The sequence below is a fragment of the Barbus barbus genome, assembly GCF_936440315.1.
Source record: "Barbus barbus genome assembly, chromosome: 42".
Classification (NCBI taxonomy): Eukaryota; Metazoa; Chordata; class Actinopteri; order Cypriniformes; family Cyprinidae; genus Barbus; species Barbus barbus.
Window position 1 is genome coordinate 20,646,230 of NC_136720.1, and position 22,842 is coordinate 20,669,071.

Below are 22,842 nucleotides of genomic sequence, written 5' to 3' on the forward strand. Positions count from 1 at the left end.
GTTTAAAAAGTGCAATCCACATGTTTACTACAGTGACTTTTTTTTACTTTATGAGTTTTTGGACAAAGTTACAAAGAAGAAGAAAACAAAGCAGAACAAAAGACAAGATCAACTTAACTTAAAAATACAATAAATTATAATAAAAATAATGATAAAAAAGGGTAAATAATAGTGTGGCTTAGGAAAACAATGAAAATGCACAATCAGAATCATACAATAGAGTTTAACTGATAAAGGAAAACAAAAAAGCTAGAACTAAGATTCAGTCTATGTCCGGCAATGAAACATGATCCCTGACATATTGCTTGAAAGGGCCCCAAGCTTTATTAAACTGGTTAGATAAGCCTCTTATAGAATATTTGATTTTCTCCAACTTCAAAAAAAAAGAGGACATCACAGATCCATTGTTTTGGAGTTGCCCTTACAGAAAAACCACATGAATTTCACATGTTTTCCACATGTGATCACATGTCCATACATTTTTTTTCACGTGATCACTTGTGTCCATATATTTTTCACATGTGATCACATGAAGACAACATGTCACCACATGTTGCAACATAAGAGCACATGTGGATCACGTGGAAATATTTCCATGTGTTATAATAGGTTTTCACATGTGGATCGCATGTGGAAATTTTCCCATGTGATATAATAGGTTTTCACATGTGGATAACATGTTAGCTACATGTAACAAATACTGTGCATTTTCAGCTTCACACTGTATGTTGACTTTTAGTTTGTTCCTATTTCCTGCTTCCCATTGTAGTCCCTTGTAGCTTTCTTTCTTTGTTGAAATGTACTGTAGTTGCAAAGTTACTTAGGCTATATAAGCTAGCTAGTAAAATAAAAGTTAAATAAAATAAAGTTCATACTACTGATATATGATTTATCAATTATACGCTACATACCAATTAGTAAGTGCACATTTATGATGATACACCTTGTTATTAGCTTGTACCTGTAATTGTTGATCATCAGGTATCATAATAACTAATACACACACACAATTGAAAATTAGGTAAAGACATTCCACCCAGCAACTTAGGACGTTGCAGATCTACATAATCACATAATGATTATGTAGATCACTGTTACACAACAATAAAGGACGCATATCACTTTGGCCACAACTTCCCATATCGTGGGAAGTTGTGGCCTAATGGTTAGAGAGTCGGACTTGTAATCCGAAGGTTGCGGGTTCGAGTCTCCGGCCGGCAGGAATTGTAGGTGGGGGGAGTGAATGTCCAGCGCTCTCTCCACCCTCAATACCACGACTGAGGTGCCCTTGAGCAAGGCACCGAACCCCCAACTGCTCCCCGGGCGCTGCAGCATAAAATGGCTGCCCACTGCTCCGGGTGTGTGTTCACGGTGTGTGTGTGTGTTCACTGCTGTGTGTGTGCACGTTGGATGGGTTAAATGCAGAGCACGAATTCCGAGTATGGGTCACCATACTTGGCTGAATGTCACTTCACTTCACTTCAGAACAGTTTTACTCATTCTAGCAGGTTTTCCATTCCATATAAATGAGCCGAGAGCACTATCCAGCCTACAAAAAAATTAGTTGGGAATAAACACTGGGATACACTGAAACAAATAGGTGAACTTAGGCAGCACATTCATTTTAATAGAGTTTATTCAGAATCAGAATCAGAATTAGCTGGTCCTGGATGAGGCTGATCAGTGTGGTGTCGTCTGCAAACTTCAGGAGCTTGACAGAGGGGTCATTAGATGTGCAGTCATTGGTGTACAGAGAGAAGAGCAGTGGGGAGAGAACACAGCCCTGAGGAGCTCCAGTGCTGATCGTACGGGTGCTGGATGTGTATTTTCCCAGCCTCACTAGCTGCTGTCTGCCTGTCAGGAAGCTGTTGATCCACTGACAGACAGAGGTGGGGATGGAGAGCTGAGTTAGTTTGGGCAAGAGGAGGTTTGGAATGATAGTGTTAAAGGCTGAGCTGAAGTCCACAAACAGGATCCTCACATAAGTCCCTGGTCTTTCCAGGTGTTGCAGTATGTAATGCAGTCCCATGTTGACTGCATCATCCACAGACCTATTTGCTCTGTAGGCAAACTGCAGGGGGTCCAGTGATATCCTTCAGATAAGCCAAAACCAGTTTTTCAAATGAATTCATGACCACAAATGTTAGAGCCACAGGTCTGTAGTCGTTAAGTCCTGTTATCTTGGGTTTCTTTGGGACGGGGATGATGGTGGAGCGTTTGATGCATGAGGGGACTTCACACAGCTCCAGTGATCTGTTGAAGATCTGTGTAAAGATGGGGGCAAGCTGATCAGCATAGGATTTCAGACAGGCTGGTGTCACACTGTCTGGGCATGGTGCCTTCCGTCTCTTGTTCTTTTTGAAGACCTGGCGCACGTCATCTACTCTTATCTGCAGTGGAGGTGTGGGGGAGAGGGGGGTTGCAGGAGGTGTGAATGGTGTTTTTTCAAACCTGCAGTAGAACTCATTCAGACCGTCTGCCAGTTGTTGATTCTCCACAGTGCTGGGGGATGGTGTCTTGTAATTGGTGATGTCTTTCCAACCTTTCCACACTGAAGCTGTGTCACTGGAAGAGAATTGGATCCTTAGCTTATCGGAATAATTCCTCTTTGCCACTCTGATCTCCTTTTCCAGTGTGTATTTGGCCTGTTTATACAAGACTCTGTCCCCATTCCTGTAAGCATCTTCTTTGGCCTGACGGAGCTGTCTGGGTTTTGCAGTGAACCATGGTTTGTCATTGTTGTAAGTTAGATGAGTCTTGGTAGGAATGCACATATCCTCACAGAAACTGATATAAGATGTTACAGTCCCTGTGAGCTCGTCCAGATTGTTTGCAGCAGCTTCAAAAACACTCCAATCAGTAAGGTCGAGACAGAAAAACCCGCTCTGTCTCATTAGTCCATATCTTTACAGTCCTTAATACAGGTTTAGCTGACTTCAGTTTCTGCCTGTAGGTCGGAATAAGATGAACCAAACAGTGATCAGAGAGTCCTAAAGCTGTCCGTGGGACAGAGTGATATGCGTCCTTTATTGTTGTGTAACAGTGATCTACATAATCATTATGTGATCCATTCTTTCATTAGCTTTTCAAGCTAAGCGATTGCTGTATTGTGGCAACAGCTGACGTCAGCTCTTCTTTAACACCATTTATGTCTGATTGTAGACCACTAATCACACTCTCAATCTTAATACAAATGTCAGTTTTCATGTATTCGAGCAATTGCGTGAACATTTCAGCTGAGAGTGAATCCCCCTCATGAGTAACTCTGGGGTTAGCCGAGCTACCTGTGTTAGCCCGCGTCTCTTTGCCGCCTCGTTTGCTGCCAGGAGATGCCATTATACGCACAGTATCCACTAACTTTGTGCCAGTGTGTGTTCACAAATCATATCACACTGAAAAAATAAATGAAATAAACTTCTAGGTTGAAATTTCACCTGCGAGGAGCTCACTAAAAACGCGTCCGCATCACGTTCGCACAACAGCGCCCCCTTACTACAGTGAATTTGAATTAATTACCTAAATACTGGTAAAGCAACAGATTTGTTTGTATATTTCTGCAATCTACTTTTAGTTTGTGTGATTTGTTACTGACTTCCGTAATAATGTTTACACCAGGCTTATTTGTCAGTGCTTTATGTTGTCATAATTATTACATTCTTACAAGGCTCGAAGTTCAACAAATCAGTCAATATACTACTGTGTTAGTAGGGGATCCAAAATAAAAAAAACATTGGACCTCATTCACTTTCATTAAATGGACCAAAAATGAAGACCTTTTACAGTGGGAAATACCGTGCACAAAATGCTTTGGTATATGTAAAAATGGGATATTAGATAAAGAAATCTCAAGCATTCAGGCTCAAATAGTGACAGATTTCATGTTATCAATTGGCTTGACACTTGAAGTGTGCCTATTTGTGTGATCTTCTCACCTTGTGACTCACTAGCTATTATTAAACAGCTTAACCTAGAGATGTGGTCTTGAAAGTAAAGGACACAAAGAACTCCCAACTCTCTAATCACATGACTCATCGCATACTGCCCACATACAAACACATGTCTAGATGGCAGAAGTTTAAAACATGCTTTATACACGATTAAGTCATGTTTACACTGATTAATAGATTACTGCAGTTTGGACTCTTTGCTTCTGGTTGATAAGCAATAGGAAAAAAAATAGCCCAGATATCAAAATTTGGTGTCAGTCGTTTCTATAAGTCAATACTGAGATGTTCCTGTTGTCATAACAACACCATAGCCAGATTGTCCAAATATATAACAAACAAGTCACTTCAACTGATGTGTCTCTGTTTGTTTCTACGTGAACCCAGAATTATATATATTTTTCATCACTAACAGTAGACTGCTTTATGTTCAAAGACAAACTGAGGTGCTTTGCAAAGATTTTTCCTCCTTAAAAGTTGTTTCAAGCTTCGATGGATTTTTTAAGAACAGACAAAACTGTTTTAAACAGAGGCCAGTTTCATTGAGTGAATCAGGGGTATTAAAGAGAATATTAAACAGAGGAAATGTGTTGAATTTCCAACCCGATCTCATGAAAGTGCGTATAAATAGTAAGCCAAAAAATAAATAAAAACTTGTGGTATTGATACACAAAAATGGACTTTGGCATGTATATGCTACGCAATGGGTAGGATTAGGGTTGTGGTTTCATATTTCGTATCATATGCACACGAAAACTGCAGATTATATGCATGCAAACCACGTCCGTATCATATCAACGCCAAAGTCAGTTTTTGCATTTCAATACCACAAGTTTTTGTTTTTATTTGGCGTACTATTTATACGCATTTTCATGAGACCGGGCTCTGAATTTCAGCTTTTATAAAAGAAGAGGGTAAGATCAATGGTGATAGACTGTGATTAATCTCAGTGAAAGTCTGTGAACAAAAATATTTGTTTAATTAACAAAGAACAGATGATTATACAGTATTATTGAAAAAAAAAAAAAACTAAATTCATGACTCAAACCTCCAGTAATTTGCACACTTAATCAGACGTTTAGCTCACTGTGACCATTGCAGTAACCTGGATGGGTTTAAATTCTTTTGATAGCAAAAGTGTCTTATATAATGATGGGTAAAAAAGCTTTTGGCTTCAAGAGTTTTGCGTGAAAGCCTTGCATCAGCTAAACTGATGATGTCAATAGTGAGAATTTCAGTTAACAGCACAGTAATGAAATGTGACTATTCTCAATAACGTATCAAATGTGAACTTTTAACACCATGTACACTTGGAACATGCATTTTGTTTGTGGACTGTTCTAAAAGTTATATGTTTTGAAGGAGTGAAAAATGTCAACAGTGTTGTGATGCAGAAAGAATCCTATTATTTTGCCTGCTATAAGGCTTTTTGAGAAAAGCAGTTCTGCCAAAATATGATCACATAAAGAAGCACTGCAGCCTCATGTTAAATTCATTTCAACATTTGCACAACCCAGTTCCACAATACTTTCCAATTCAATAGCTCCTTGCAAATTGCACCCCAAAGTGCGGGTTTGTTTTTTTACCCCAAATCACTAAAAACATGAGTCAGACACAAATATAATAAGATGAAATTCTAAATCTCATTCCAACAATTCATAGATTAAAACTTGGAGAGTCAAGAAGCTGCTACTGAACATGTCTTTTTCTTTTTTTCACATAAGAGAGAAATTCATACAGGTTTGGGACGACATGAGGGAGAATAAATGATGATTTAACATCCAGCAGCCAACAGATGGACAAACTCTCTCTACAAAGAACAAACTGAATTTTTAATCTATGTTTAACCGTGTTTCTTGGAGCTTGAAAGCTTAGACATGCATTTTTTGTAGTACCCATCAAAAGCAAAGTTTGAAACAAGTTCTTTGCTTATACTGTGTATTTATATGTGTGTGTGTGATCTTAAGAGAAAGTAAGTCAACTAAGATTTTTCATGGTACATCCCACTGTGTGCAAAAACAGGCTTATTAGATACAAGAGTCCAGAACTTTGATTAAAGGGGTGTTTTTTTTCTTATCATTTACTAAGCCTTATTTTGCTCCAAACCCATATGCTGTTTTTTTTTTTCATGGAATGCAAAAGTAGATTGTTTTGCACCATAATTATACACTACCAGTCAAAAGATGTCTCTGCTCACCAAGGCTGCAATTATTTGATCCAAATATAGTAAAAACAGTAATATTATATAAAATACGATTACAATTTAAAATAACTGCTTTCTATTAATTAATTAACTTATTTCTGTCATTCTAATTTGCTGATGGTGCTCAAAAAAACATTTCTTATTATTATCAATGTTAAAAATGTGTATAATATTTTGTGGAAACTGTGATACAAAAAACTTTTGTTCAGCAAGGATGCTTTAAAATAATCAAAAGTGAGTGTAAAGACATTTAGAGCATTACAAAATGGCACGCCCCTGGACTGCTTTTGTTGTGTTTTTGCTCCCCATGTGCTCCGTGACCCAGTTTCTGTCTCCCGTTGATTGTGTTAATTTGATTCCAGGTGTGTCTCGTTCTTCCCTGATTGACTTGTGTTCATAAGCCCCAGTCCATTCAGTTCATGTTTGTCGGGTCTACTTGTTTGCTTCGTGTGTTTGTACAGCTTCCTTTGTGGATTATCTCCTGAGTTTCCTTGATTAAAGACTGTAAAAGTTTCTCCGCGTCTCCTGTGTCCTTCCTCTAGCAGCGTAACGTGACAGAAGACCCAACTGAAACTGTTACCTCCGTGTGTTCCCTCTGTTTTTTGTTACCGTTTTTTCCTCAGTGTTTCGTTTCCATAGTGTTTCCTTTATGGATCCCCTCCTTCGCCTGGAATTCCTCCTCCTCTTGCTGGAGCGGTCGCTCGAGGACCATACAAGACTGTTCCTTGTGTTAGCTCACACCACCAGCTATCCGGACGACACGCTCTACTCATTCTATGACGCTAGTTTTAACACCGCGTGCAGAGTGCTGTCGTCCGAGGATGGTCCTCGAGCGAATCTCGCCGCGTTTGTGGAGAGTGCCACTCTGGACCCAGTGCCCAGCCCACCATCTCCCCGCTGCGCAGAGCGCATGCCTGAACCCACCGCTGATGGAGAGCCTGAGCCTGCCGCGACCGGCGAGCCATCGCTGCATGGAGCGACAGAGCAACGGATCGCTGCGGAGTCGGAGCTGCAAGTGATGTCAGTCAAGGTGCGAAAGCTGGCAACAGAGCCCGTCACGAGGGACCGCTGCACTGCAAGGGAGAGGTTATAGAAGGGGACCTCATCGACTGGGAAGCTGATCTGGCTCCTTTTCTCCATCCTGCTGTGGAGCCCTCTATCACTCCAGTTCCCCCGTCCAGCCCAGACAGGGCTCATGTTCCTGAATTAAGCCCAGAGAGGGTTCCTGTCCCTGTGTCCCCCCTTGAAAGCCCAGAGAAGCACAAATGCCCGCCCTCCCACCTGCTCCTGCCTCCTCCTCCGCTGTCGTCTGGCAGCCCCTTTGCTCAACCTCAGCCCTCCATCTATACGGTGCGAGTCCGCGGGACTACCATCCTCCAGCGTCGCCAGGGCTGGAGTATCCCTTGACTCCGCCTCCAGCCTCAGAGGCCCGGACTCCACATCGGCCCGTTGACCCGTCGGCTCCACCATGGCTCCTAGCTCCCTCCTCTCCGCAGGGCTCCCTCGTCCCTCCGGCTCCGCCTTGGTCTGGCGTCGACCATCCTGCACCTTGGGACTACACTCCTCTGGCTTCGCCTCATCCCTTCGTCCCTCCAGCTCCTTCATCCCCTCGGCTCCTCCTCAATCCTCTGTCGCTCCGGCTCCACCGCGGCGACAAAGGACAAATGGATAAAAATATTTATTCATATTGTAACTTAATTAAATCACATTTTATATATGTATAGTATATTTAATTTTATATATGCATAGTATATTTAATTTTATAATATATTTTTATTTTATCTTAGTGAGCTCTTTAACTATATTACATTAATAATTATTTAAAATGATTATTAGATCATTGTAAAATCTGGCAGCAACTTTCCTTGCATTCGATTTTATATGCATCTATATTACCTTTAACCAGGAAGAAACTCATTGAGATTAAAAATCTCTTTTTCAAGAGTGTCCTGTCCAAGATAGGCAGAGTACAACCATACATACATACAGACACAAAATACAGAAAAATAATAATAACATAAAACACTGAAAAAGCAAATCCTTTAAAGTCAACCACAATCCATAACACATCAGGCAAAACATCTACAGCTAGATGTGGCTGCCTCCAAGTCAGCCAACATCCTCTTAAAAGCGACCAATGAGACCAGTTTATTAAGTTTCATGGATTTCTGTAACTTGTTCCATGTAGAGGGAGCAGCATACTTAAATGCCTTTTTTCCCAATTCAGTTCTAACCTTTGGAACAGACAGAAGGAAAAGATCCTGTGAACGAAGATTGTAAGTCCCGATATTATTTACACTGATGTAGGTCAGAAGGTAAGATGGAAGTAGACCTAAAATAGCCTTGTATATGAAGATATACCAGTGTTGAAGTCTCCGCATTGATAGAGAAGGTCATCCAACACGTTCATACAGTTCACAATGGTGAGTGAGGACTTTAAAACCAGTGATGAACCTCAGAGCTCATCACTGGTTTTAAATCACTGGTATCTCTATTTATAGGATATGTATAGCGTGGGTGTGAGTCAACACATAAAGTAAAAACAATTACCTCCGTAGAGCTCGCTTATACTAATTATTTGCAGTGCACCATAATCTCCCCTGAGGATCCTGCTCCTAATGTGAAGAGATTCGCTCACAGTGAGGAGGACAGGCTCTTTCAAATGATCACAATTAGTGAATTAATAATACTATTCCTTCTATTGTAATAACTATAACAAATAAAATTAAAGGAACACGCCACTATTTTTGAAAACAGACGCATTTTCCAACTCCCAAAGAGTTAAATAATAATTGAATCGGATTAGACTGTTAGCATCTCGCTCAAAAATGACCAAAGAGTTTCGATATTTTTCCTATTTAAAACTTGACTCTTCTGTTGTTACATCGTGTACTAAGACTGACGAAAAATGAGCAGTAGATTTTCTAGGCCGATATGGCTAGGAACTATACTCTCACTCCGGCGTTATAATCAAGGAACTTTGCTGCCGTACTATGGGTGCAGCAGGCGCAATGATATTACGCAGCGCCTGAAAATAGTCCCCAGCTAGGTTACTTCCAACGGTACCGGCACTAAGTTTGTGTAGTTGCAGAGTTGCAGCCGGCAAATTGCTTAGTGTATTCCGGTTCAAATAAATACGGTTCAGGATCTGCACCAAAGTAAATCTCCTCTGAATCGTCTCTCACAATGTCTCTATGGTTGCAAGGCACACTCACGTTGGTTATGTTGACGGAAGTTAGCCTATTTTCAGGCGCTGCGTAATATCATTGCGCCTGCTGCACCCATGGTAAGGCAGCAAAGTTCCTTTAAGTTCGAACTGTTCCTGTTTTTCCTAACTCACTCAAAGAATCAATAACTGACCAAGTGACTCCTGATGAAAAAGTATCCCTGTGGGGGAACTGCTATTGTAGGATTTGAATTCAAAACAGCAGGTCCATTGAGAAGATCTTTAAGGGCTGTACACCATTTATCATTATTATATTGAAGAGTTTCCACACATAAGATCTAAAAATAAAACTGATCACACTGCATATCCAAAACCTAACAGACCTTATTAGAGCCATTAAACAACACCGGTGAATACTGCCAGAGATAAATATGTGTTTATGAAATATGGTTACAGTACGTGCTACATACTATTATACGCTGCACTCGTGATGAGATGAAGTGCACCACTTCATTATTGAAGAGATTTTGCATGAATATAAAACAAAATAGGTTAAGTTATTTTTTTTTCTCTCCAACCAATGGATATTGAAGTCAACCTCAGGAGGTAAATCTAAAAATTACAGCCAGTTTACTTTCTTTATTGTCCATTCTTCACTTTATTTTTTGCATGACCAAAATATGTGAGATGTTCAAAACTGATTTTGTAATTTTGATGAATTTTCTACCAGTGTACTAAATAAATAAATACATATATGGCAGAATTAGTAACTGGGTTGCATAAATTGAACATCAATCAACAGTTTATCTTGCATTTAATACTATATATAATACTTCTCAAATGAAAAATTAGGATTTTTGTATTGCTATATATAAAAAGGTCACTGGGTGTACAACATTTATGAAAAAAGGAGAAGTCAGAGGAAGAAAAAAAAAAACCTATGCAACACGTGAAGTACCCTTCTCAACACTCACACAGAGAGATGCTTTTGATTCCAGAATAGTTCCAGCCTCAAACCTTCAATTTTGAACAAAATTGGTCATTTCAGAGAAAGAGCGATAGGTCAAGAGAAAGGGAGAGAACAGGAAAATTGGCTACAAGATTACATATGCCTTGTACAATGAGCAAATTTGCTCCTATTTCATTCCATTGAAACTGACTGGCACAAAGCATTCGGTCATAAGAAAGGGTAATACATAAATTGTATTTTAAAAACAACAGTCCTCGGGCGCTGTGATCATTCTCTGATCAGATTAATTCATTCATTTGAACAGGCAGTGTAAACAGACTTAATCTGAAACACACACACACTCCACTTACACATGCTTCGGCTCAGGCAAGATGAAGAGAGGAAGGGAGAGGTTGTGAAATGTGCAGTGTGTGTAAAGCGTTTGGATTCAATTATATGGGTGTGTTGGCTTTCATTTATGAAAGATGGACAATCCAATACAAAATACAAAACATTATAGCAGAAATGTTCAGAACTTGTGTACATGAAACCACATAGACCAGAAAGTCATAACACAAAAATCAGTATGGTTGTATTATTAATTAAAGGTAGGGTAGGCACTTTAGAAAAATCCAACTTTGAAAGCATAAGTTCCCACCCTCCCTGCAAATCACTCTCCAAAGCCACGCCTCCTCAAAACAGGTGGAGAAGAGGCTAACCAGCGACACGATGAGAGACGGTGTTGGTGGAGGGTTGAATGTAATGCTGTCAGAATACCTCATGTCTCATTCACCAGTGAGAAAACATTATAGAACAAAGCGCGTAATATTACAATAATAACACCTTCTGCTCTCGCTCGGTCCACAATGATGATGCGATGATGATCAGAGACTTTCAACCAACACAACAAATTTTTTTTTGAATATGCCTTTAAACAGCTGTCAAGAGCTAAGACAATCTCAAAGGAATAGTAAGCATTTTAAAAATAGTTAAAGAGATAGTTCACCCCAAAAAAATGTTTTCCATACTATGGAAATCAGTGGGTACTATAAACTATTTGGTTACCTACATTCTTCAAAATATCTATTTTTGTGTTCAGCAGAAGAAAGTTTTTTTTGGTGAACTATAGGGCCTTTCGCACTGCTTTAGTTCCAGAACTAAAAGTACAGTACTAAAGTACTGGGACGATTTTGCGTGAACTATTTCCACTATTTTACCATTTAAAGGATTGCATTCGCATCGACAGTGGGTACTAAGAAGTGATGTTAGCCGGTCGACAGCGACTTCATGGCGTTCAACAACGTAAACAAAGAAGAACAATGTTAACAACAGGAGAATGCTGTGATCGGAGCTGTGTTTTTGTCGTGTCTCGTGGGTTTCACAATAATTTACATTTACATTTATTCATTTAGCTGACGCTTTTATCCAAAGCGACTTACAATTGCTATACATGTCAGAGGTCGCACGCCTCTGGAGCAACTAGGGGTTAAGTGTCTTGCTCAGGGACACATTGGTGTCTCACAGTGGATTCAAACCCGGGTCTCTCACACCAAAGGCATGTGTCTTATCCACTGCGCCATCACCACCCCATAATGGACATGGAATTTCGACGTATACGTCAAGCGATTGAAAGAACGTAAAGGAGGATCTCCAACGACAATTTGCAGTGCTACATTTCATTGAGGCTGATAGAAGCACAAAACGCCGTAGACGAAGTCTTCAGGTAAAATGCAGTTTATAAATGCTCTCAGTATGATACAATGTTTACACAATGTTTTAAATCATGGTGGGTGAGGGCGTTTTTGTACGCGTTTAGCCAATCAGCGTATACTTACGTCACGGATAGTTCCTAGAACTGTTTTAGACTCTACTCTGAAGTAGGAGCTAATTTAATTCCTCCAAACAGAGTTCCTGGAACTAAAACTGTTCCTAGTTCCTGCGGTGCGAACACACCAAAAAGTGGGGAGTTCCACAATTAGTTCGGGTACTCGGGTACTGCAAAAGGCCCTTATGCCTTTAACGGTTGTGCACTATATTCCAAGTTTTCTGAACTTTTTTCTGAGACCAAAGACTGAAAAAAGTTCAAAAAGTCTCTCAAACTCAAAACTTCAAACTTGATCTGTACTTATGGAAAACAGCAGCACGTTCCTGAGAAGTTATTCTTTTCTGTTCCATAGAAGAAAGAAAATCATACTGGTTTGGAATGACGTGAGTCATGATTGCCATTTTTTAGAGAACTATACCTCCTAAATCCCTTTGGAAACCACAGCTTCTGAGACAAGCGAAATGAGACTCACAAAGAACCTCTGGTGAAGTATTTTGCTAAATGTCTTTCACTCAGCCAAGCACTGCTGATAAGAAAACCTCAAAAACAACAATTTGTGGAAAACGAGAGAACAAGTGTGTGAATGTGTGTTACTATGAAAATTAGTCTCTCTTTACTGGCCTTTTCCTCTTAGTTCCCTGGTGAATCACATTCAAATATTCTGAATCACAGTGAATACAGGTTCAACAATCTTGTCAGTCTCTGACACTCTTGAAATATCTCATAAAAGTGTGCTTTACAGACAAATAAAGGGTTGGTCGGAAGGAAAAACTTTTGAAACAGAATTGAAAAGATGACGAAGGTGGTCTCTGTTGACTTTTGTCTGAGTGTACAACTTCATTTGACGTGAACTGAAGAAAGGCTAAAACATATATATCTACAGTCTGGGTAAATCATGATTCCGATTAGCATCGAAATAAATATGTCATCTACACTGACTAAAGTGCATCCTTTCATCCATTTAGTCACTCTATAACCAGACCTTAAGTCGAATATTTGTTGTTTAGATTCTGGTTTGTGTCATAAAGTGCATCAGAATTCTCTCAGCTAACTGCTTTTGTGCTGTTAATCGCTTAGCTCAAACAGTTCTCCTGTGACTGCAGGCTTATCAGCTACACTTGCTTGCCTACTTCTGGAGAAACAAAACCACATTAAGCCTCAGAAACATGAAAAACAAGACCCAGTCTCATTAGTATTGGGTACACCTAATAAATGCATTGTTTCATCTGCAAACAAGAAATTGTATAATATTCTCTCCTTTGCTGCTAGAAAAAAATATTTTACTTAATTGGATTAGTGATAAATCTCTATCATTTAAAGGTTGGCATAAGATCATTTTTTGAGCTGATTCCCCTGGAGCGTCTTACCTATGTATTACATCAAAAATCAGGCCAGTTTTATAAAATCTGGACTCCATATCTGGACTATGGAACCTCATCTTCGCCCTATACTGCAAGGAATACTGTAATTGTGTAATTCTCTGCATATTTAACTTTTCTGTTGTATTCATTTATTTTTCTTTCCCTAATCTGTTATATATGGGGTAGTCCTGTTTTATATAAAAATCTGAGCAATTTATTTATTTATTTGGTTTATTTGTTTTGGGTGATGTCTTGTTATTTTTGTAGGTATAACAGTTAAAATTAAAAAAATAATAATTATTAAAAAAATAGCCTATTTTGAAGAGCTCATTTAGAAAATGGTGCACATGGACATTTAAAAATTACAATGCAATGAATAATACTAGTTCAGGAGTTTAGGGGGTTTTTATGCCATTTTTTGTGTCTTTGAGTTTTCCAAAACCAGACGACAGCTTTGTTTGTGGAACAGCTCAAAAAAGTTACTCAAGTTTCAAATATAATGTATATCTGCATATTAAAACTTTGTGAAGTACAGTAGATTACAATGCATCCAAATAAGATTTGATAAATAATATTGCCATAAGTAACTAAAATTGTAGTTTTGAGGTTTTCATTTGGCTTCAGAGGAATTGAAATATAGCTTAGAAGTCAAGATTTATGATTCATTTATGGTGGTTTTATATAATTTTATGAGTTTTATAAGCACCCATCCCCATTAACTTTCAGTGTATGGAAAAGATTAGGCAGAACATTTTTCTAAATAACTTTCAACAACAGGTTTGTAGTAACTTGTACAACAGGTAGCTATTAAGCTCACCAAAATCTACATTGAGACATTTTCAGTGCACAAGATATTGGTTTAAGCTCACATCATGTTTTATTAAAAATGTTTATTTTAAGGACAATTTTTAAATAATTGTAAAAATATATATTTCTTGAAGGTACAAAGTCAATCACCAAGAAAACAGAACACTAAAATCAAGCAACAAGGCATTCATGGCGATCAGTCATATATTCATAATGAAATGTCATTAGACTAGACTAGTCCACATTCAGCTAAATAACACATATTCAAATATCAAATAAAACATTTAATTCATGGGGATGAACACAGAAACTAGCCTCATTATGAAACCTCTTTTTAAATGGATGTCATCTTATCTATAGTCTCTTAAGACTGGAATACACTACATGATTTTTGCCCCTATTTTCCACAGATTTACAGTCTGGAGAAGCTGATGCTAGATGCCAAAGATCAGAGCCAGTCTGCAGATTTGATATTTAAAGTGTGTTTATGAAGTATTTACATAGACGTTCAATGTGGAAGAGTTTAAAGAGAGCACACTGAGCTTAATTGGAGCAGCAACAATTTTTAATAAATTTCATGTAATATTTATTCAAATGACAGGATTATGCTAAATAAATAGTCTACGTCATGTATTAAGTTCATGCATATTTTATTATGAACAACTATGAAATTATACTTTTTCTTATTGATGTCACACTGAAGCTGTGTGATTTTCATAGTCGTGTACCCTTTAAACTCACCTTAAAATAATATGAAATCTTAAAAAATTACAGCACTGTAAAACCACAGACCAGCAATAAACTGTCCATTTATAATATTATGGATGTAAAAGTACAAGCCAGTAATATCTGTGAAGTAATATGTTAGCGTAGCACACAATCTTATACAGCTAGTCAGCTAACTGTGTTCTGTAGCATCTGCGCTGTTGCTAAATCTATCTTTTGGATCTAATGTAATTATTTCCCACATCCAAGTTCCAGGTTATAATATGCAAAATCTGAACATCAGTCTCTCAATTTTACAATAAGTAGTGAAACTTACCCAAAATAAAGGCTTAAACATCTAAATAACGCACATTTAAGGGGCTCCTTTTTTGGTGAAAGTTTTTAGACAGCTTTCAAAATGGCCGCCAGACAGTGTAGGATAATAAATAATTTTTTGTTTTTATAATCTGGTCTCAAAAATGAAAGTTTGCTTAATGGGTATGTGAGCTTAATAGGTACGTTTGCCCTAAATTACAAATTTTAAATTTTTGGGTTAACTGTCCCAAATATTCTCACAAGTTACTTTCTTGGCTATCTTCTATTTGTTTTCTCCTTTTTAATGAGGCAGATATGTCGATCTTCAAACACCCCGAGCTTTAATGAAATGTGAGGTATTGAATATCGAATGGAATATTGAAATCTTTCTTTACATCTGTCTGTTTATATAGCTAAATAGCAAAATGTTATATAAAAATAAAGCTAACTAGAAATATATTTTTAAAAAGCCCCTAAAACTTTTAAAACTAAACTAAATACAAATACTACAAATAAAAGCTAACTTTAAAATATGAATAAATAGTATACTAAAAAACTGTTTGGTTATAATCTGCATGATTAGTGTGTTTGAAGCACAAATTATGTAATTATGATTTAAACTTAATTAAACAGTTCATAAATGGCAGTTTCAATCACACAAACTTAGTAAAAGAACACATATTTTGCATACATAGTTTATACTTTGAAGTACATGATTGCTCTCCTAAAGGGCTTACACACATGCTCATACTCAAACACACAGATTATACCCCAACATGTCACGCTAGTTTTCCCCCAGATGAATGATTAATAGGCCTATTTTATGAACATTAGTCCTCGTAGGCTCATGTACCCAAAAAAACACATCACAGCTGTCATGGCTAAAATACACAGACTATGGCATTAACCCCCAATTTTAACCAACTTTAGAAATGAGGTTGCATATAAATTGGACATTAAAACACAGTGAATCTGTGAAAGGGGACGGAAATTTAAATTCTCTTTTATGTACTCTCTTACCTTTCCTTCACATCTCTGACATGGTTTCAATACAATAAACAGCAAGTGGGTTTGTGTCGATTTCACAGCTGCTGTTTTGTGGGTAGACGCAAGTTTAACCAAAGTAACAAGTTTACAGATATGTTGGCTGGGACATACAGACAGAGATGAAGGAGGTATGATCTCTAGATCTGTTCTTGTCTGAAGATTGCCCTCATGTTCTCTAATAAGGAGACAAATTTTCTTTTTATCTGTTGGTTTATGCTGCAGTGCTGCCCACATCCTCCCTGTTCAACACTTCATCTGCTAATAATTAATCCCTGAACAGCTATAAATTTACATCTGAATGCCTAGTGAACACACTGTTAAAATGACTAATGCAATAATGACCTGTGCAATCCAAACCCACTGGTGACACTCGCAACATTTCAATAAAAACAGCCGCAGCCTCTGAAAGCATGCACGAACTGCCCATAGTCGATTCAACTTACTTTACATAACTTTAAAACTAACTACTTTGCTAAAGTTTTAGGTTAGTGGAATTATCTTTGGAAAATAATATTTAAATTGCATTATAAATTTAATCTAGCAAATAAAAATATATTCATGAGTAGAACTGATTATTTAATATTGTTTTAAATTATGTGAAATAAACAGCACTTATTTAAATAAATTTAGTACTAGTGGCCCCACAAAAGTGCTTGTTCAATTAAGCCACAATTAAAAATTATAGTTATAAAATATTTTTTATAAAAATGATAAAATATCAAAACAAGTGGCATAGTGGCAAAGAAATAGTGCAAGAACTGTCTAAAATCCCCACTCAAATCTGATTGGATTTACATGACTTAAAAATAACCTAATTTGCCAAGGTTTTAAGTGGAATTAAATATTTGGGAAAGCACTCAAATTTAATTAAATCTATCAATGAACTAGATATTCCTGAGCAGAAGCATGTATCCCCATTGTTTAAAGTTATGTGCAATAATCAGTATTTATTATTTTTGGGTGGACAGTAACTCTGATTACATGCAGTATATGTATATGGTGGCCCCATAAAGTATTTGGTCATTTAAGCCACAATTAAATTATATAACAATATCAAACCAAAAGGCATAATATAACTGTATATAACAGAATATCAAACCAAAAACCAAAAGTGTGATTCCAGTGTCCAAAGTCATTTTGTACTGTACTGTCATTTTGACACTGTTTATTAATTCTATATATTTCAGTATTTCTTATATTTTTATCTTTATTCTAGCCTGTACTCTTCTGAACAATCTTTGAACTTTCTATTAAAGCATGTTCTATTTTGTATCTAATTCAATGCAATTCAGACATTTTTAAGTGTGACTGAGTGTCCAAATACTATTTGGACAACTGCATAATTATGTATACTTCACACTTCTTTCATCTCTATTCTTGCTCCCCTGAACAGTCTTTGAACTTTCTATTACAGCACTTCTCATGTTATTTCCACCTCAAGATGTTCTGTTCTGTTGTAAGATTCTAAAAGCATTTGCCAAATGAAGAAATGCAAATGTGCCTCCTCTTAGAGTGAACCCTCAGCGCACACCGATGGGGACTGCAGTCAATGGATGCATCATGCAGCATTATTGATTACCTCCATCCATAATGAAGGCTCATCAGAGAGAGAGGGCAAAAGATCATCAGCATTCGAGACAGACAAGCATTTACTCCCACACGACTCCAATCCCTGTCCTAGCTGAAAATTGTCTTCTAAGCACGACACTTTGTATCACCTCTATACTTCTTCAAGTGCTCAAAACACTTACCCCAGGCCATAAAACAGCAGATGCCTTTCAGTCATCCACCTCTTTACAAATGTTCACAGTAAAAACCACTCTGGAGTAATTTAGCATTGCTTTGACTGTGCCCTATTTCTTCACCACACCTCCACAGCAATGATCTGGAGTGTACACACATACACTAAAAGCCACAGATGTTTATAAATTCAAACAAACAAGCCATTCATTTTACAAATGTGGATTAGACATCTGAGCCTCATTCAACTCATTTGTGCTTCAAGCAAACGACCTCCATGAGGCGAAAGTGTAAGTAGCTATGTGAATCGTAATGAGGCACCTGTTCTTCATTATCTGCACTCAGACTTTCAGTGGAGACATCGTAACAAGTCTTACTTTCCATAAGAGTTTAAATATTGTGTATAAGTGAGATTTAAGCATTGTGTACAAACTTTTGTTTGCATCTCTGGTTTTCAGTGACCACATCTGGTTCATGAAACTCAGCGTCTGCTTCATCACAGTTGTAAACCTTGCAGCTGAAATAACTTGGATTAGAACAAGTTCTAAGAAATGTACAAAATTTGATGCTATTAAAATGCCTATTTTCAAAAAAAAAATAAAAAGTGTAATTATGCATATATTGTAAACATTTTACACCAGTGTATTTTACAGTGTATATACTCACTGCACCTCTCTCATTCCTTCACACACTCACATACATATACATGCTCAGACAAGATAAAATGCACAACTGTGCATTTTACAACTGAATAAGGTGAATTTAAAAAACTAGGTTGAGTGTTTTAGGATAATATTTAATTATAAATCTATATTGCAACAAGCTCACATACAGTATACTTATACTATATAACTACTATACAATTATCTTTTTGACAGATTAACAAGCATAATTTATAGTATTTCAAAGCATAGTATACTGTGCAGTATCCATACTTTCATTTTAAGTGCACATACTGTTTGGTACTGACTTTAGTATAAATATATAATAATAAATAAATCTGAACATACACTGCAAGATTGCAGCTGACACCAGTTCATTAGACTGAGAGTGTGGCACAAGCTCAATACATTTTCCAGTAACTATATGGAATGTTTATTTCGAACATTACAGAATCTAATTAAAGAATTTATTAAATGTTCTCCCTTTGTCATTAAGGACAGGATAGGGTATCCTATAAACGAGAAAACAAGTATGCCAAATGGAAAACCAACTACTGTTTTACATAAATATAGATATTATTACTGCAGTGCGTATCCCCTAAAACCCGCAGAATTAAAACTAAAGAGAAATAAATTATGATATTATCTTTTAGAGCTTCTCATTAAAGACCTTTGCAACATTAATACTGTTATTTTCTTGTTAATTAAGCTGCTTTGAAAAAAAACTGTACTGTATAAACCGCTATATAAATAAATGTGACTTGACTTGCATATAGGAATAGAGCGCGCTCGATTGCTTGCACTGAGGGCGCGCCGCGCGTACTTACATTTACTTGTACCAAAGTTATTTTTCATGTTGGTTAGGGGCGTGCTGTCGAGGAGGGAGATGGCGGCTATACCCTCCTCAGTGGGGGCTGGATTTAAGGAATGCAACACTTGTCAGGAAAATATTCCTTACTTTTGCGCGTCAGATCACCACAACTGAGGCACACCGATGTGCACCACCAAAATATGATCCGCGTCTCTGAAACTTAAGTGCATCTGTCCTCTCCAGTCTAAGTGTGCACACTTGATGAAGACTCTGTAGGGGATTCTCATCTTCTGCCTTTGACGCAGGAGAATCCGTGCGCAATGAAGCTCTGCCTAGCGCGCACCTCTCCACATACCTGATCGAGCGCACAAGATTTTACGCATGAAAATCACAGCTCGTTACCAAACCAAACCATGGGCAACGCGTCGAACCAAGCCACAGCGAACAACGACACCGACCCGTTCGGCAGGAACGAAGACGTGGCCAAAATGGAGATCACGGTTTTAAGCGTCACCTTCCTCGTGGCGGTGATCGGAAATCTGTGCGTGCTGCTGGCCATGCACAACACCAAAAAGAAGAGCTCCCGCATGCACCTGTTCATCAAGCACCTGAGCCTCGCGGACCTGGTGGTGGCTTTCTTCCAGGTTCTTCCACAGCTCTGCTGGGAGATCACCTTCAGGTTTTACGGACCTGACTTTCTTTGTCGGATTGTCAAGCATCTCCAAGTCCTCGGCATGTTCGCGTCCACCTATATGATGGTAATGATGACACTGGACCGCTACATCGCCATATGCCACCCTCTGAAGACCCTCCAGCAGCCCACGAAGCGCGCTTACATCATGATCGGGTCCACTTGGCTCTGCAGCCTGTTGCTCAGCACCCCTCAATACTTCATCTTCTCTCTGAGCGAGATCCAGAACGGCTCGGATGTGTATGACTGCTGGGGCCACTTCATCGAGCCGTGGGGCATCCGAGCATACATCACCTGGATCACCGTGGGCATCTTCCTCGTCCCCGTCATCATCCTCATGATCTGCTACGGGTTCATATGCCACAGTATCTGGAAGAACTTCAAGTCCAAGACCAAGAGAGGCAATCCACACAGCACTAAGAACGGGATGATTGGAAAGGCGTCTGTCAGTAGTGTCACCATCATCTCAAGAGCCAAACTAAGAACAGTCAAGATGACATTCGTGATTGTTTTGGCGTACATTGTGTGCTGGGCTCCGTTCTTCATCGTGCAAATGTGGTCAGTCTGGGATGAAAACTTCTCCTGGGATGGTAAGTTGCCTCAGGTTTACAAATGTGAATATATGCAAGGACAGTATTAAGTTTAAAAACGATTCCAAGACGTTCTGGCGTGAACGGTGAAGGTCTTTTGTCGCTCTACAGCTGTTAAAACCAACGGTAAACATCTTAAATAAGTTTAAACAAAACACTATTTTTGTAATATTTTCGACGTACAGTACAAAACAACATCCAGGCAGCTGTTGCCATCGTTGCCTCCTCGCGCAAATGCGATTTCGCGAATTTATTTCGCACATTCTGAGTAACTATAGTGACCTAAATTTTGTAGTAACTGCCAACTTTGTTGAAACTTATACACGTATGGGTGAGGAGAAAATACAAGACGACCTAATAATTTTCTTCGGTTTTATTTCAAGCCTTAATTAGGCAATTATGATCATAGGCTGAATAATATCTCAATTTATTCGCTTTAAATCTGGCTGTATTCAGAATACAAACCAGGTGTAATTGCAATCATCTCCTAAAATAATTGCATATGCGGTTTGACAATGCTAATATAATTTCTATAATAATTAGGAACCACTCCTAAAAAGACCAAACAAGAAAGAACCAAATAAGTTCATAGGCCTACTGGATTCCAGATTCAATGTATTTTCCAGATCAGAACTTCAGTTTATCCAGGAAGATCTTATCTGTCTCTCAGAGGATTCTTTTCTGAATTCCATTAGCATTCCTTTGCGATTACAGAACACAGGGGCTTGTATTACTGTTTTTCATTATTATCAGTGTATATATACTGTGCCATTGGAGACATCAGTTCAAGTATAGATGTGACTGCTAAATTTAGTAAGTAAAAAAATAATTATAATATCAAAATACATTATGAAAGCACATTAGTCACACTAGTTCTACCAGAAATCAGTTGAATGATTGTCTTGATACTTTTTTTTTTTTTTTTTACATATAAACTTTTGTAAGGTTTTATCCTGCAACCTTTCAGTTACCAGCCCAAATCTTTAACAATGCACAAAGCTAACCACTCAATCTTTCTCTTTTTCAGATTCTGAAAATGCAGCGGTGACCCTCTCTGCCCTGCTGGCGAGTCTCAACAGCTGCTGTAACCCGTGGATCTACATGCTCTTCAGTGGACACCTCCTCTATGACTTCTTAGCCTGTTTCCCCTGCTGGAACAAACCCCAAAACACGTTACACAAAGAGGACTCAGACAGCAGCATCCGGAGGAACACCCTTCTGACCAAGCTGGCTGCTGTCCGGACCAAAGATGGGTTTGACTCTTGGAAAGACCCGTGCAACTCCCGAAAGTCCAGTCAGTCTTTAGGGCTAGATTATTCCCGCAAATCCAGTCAGTGTTTGCAATTTGACTGTTCGCGCAAATCAAGTCAGAGCGTTCCAGTGGAGTCCCAGGAGCCAGAGGCAGATAAGATAAGAGACATGAAAATAAATGTATAAATATAATATATCTAATAATCTGTTTCATAATAAATAATAAGGATTTATTAACAAAAGAGAATTTAAGTTGTGGGGTGAGTGTCTGCTCATTTTATGCTTATATAGGTTCCTTAATTCACAAAATATAAAATATTCATGGTGAACGAGATTTTGGCCGTCTCATAATCGCCACTGAATGAGTTTTGATAACCTAAAAATTTGTCCATTCTTATAAACGATGCATTTATTTTACAGCAGATAATGTTGTGTTGCACTTTCCTTTATGACTAAAGTCTGTGACTTCAAGTTTGTGTTTTACTTGTGTTTAATATTGATAAGAACTTCAACTTTATTGCTTAGGCTGACATGTGTCTTATTTGTTTACACCGATAAAATTAAGCTTTTTTTGACTAGGTGGGAGTAAAAGAGTGCATTGTGAGTGTGCGTACATGTCAGTGTTATGACTGACTAAATAATAATTTTCACACTGTATAAACTTGAGCATGAGATCTTGTATTGGTCGTGCCAAACTTTAACTGAGCAAAATAACTAAAACAGCTTTAATGGTGTTTGGTGAACTGTTTATGCAAATATAAAGAATTTATGTGTA

At 38.1% G+C, this 22,842-nt stretch overlaps 1 protein-coding gene across 1 annotated transcript; it reads left to right on the plus strand.

Moving 5' to 3' along the window:
- The first annotated feature begins 19,680 nt into the window (after window positions 1-19,680).
- Window positions 19,681-22,533, plus strand: LOC306861234 (arg8-vasotocin receptor-like). Its single transcript, XM_079403386.1, has 2 exons — window positions 19,681-20,816; window positions 21,844-22,533. The coding sequence occupies exons 1-2, from the start codon at window positions 19,949-19,951 to the stop codon at window positions 22,251-22,253; spliced, it is 1,278 nt and encodes a 425-aa protein (XP_079259512.1). The 5' UTR covers window positions 19,681-19,948; the 3' UTR covers window positions 22,254-22,533.
- Window positions 22,534-22,842: the final 309 nt, after the last annotated feature.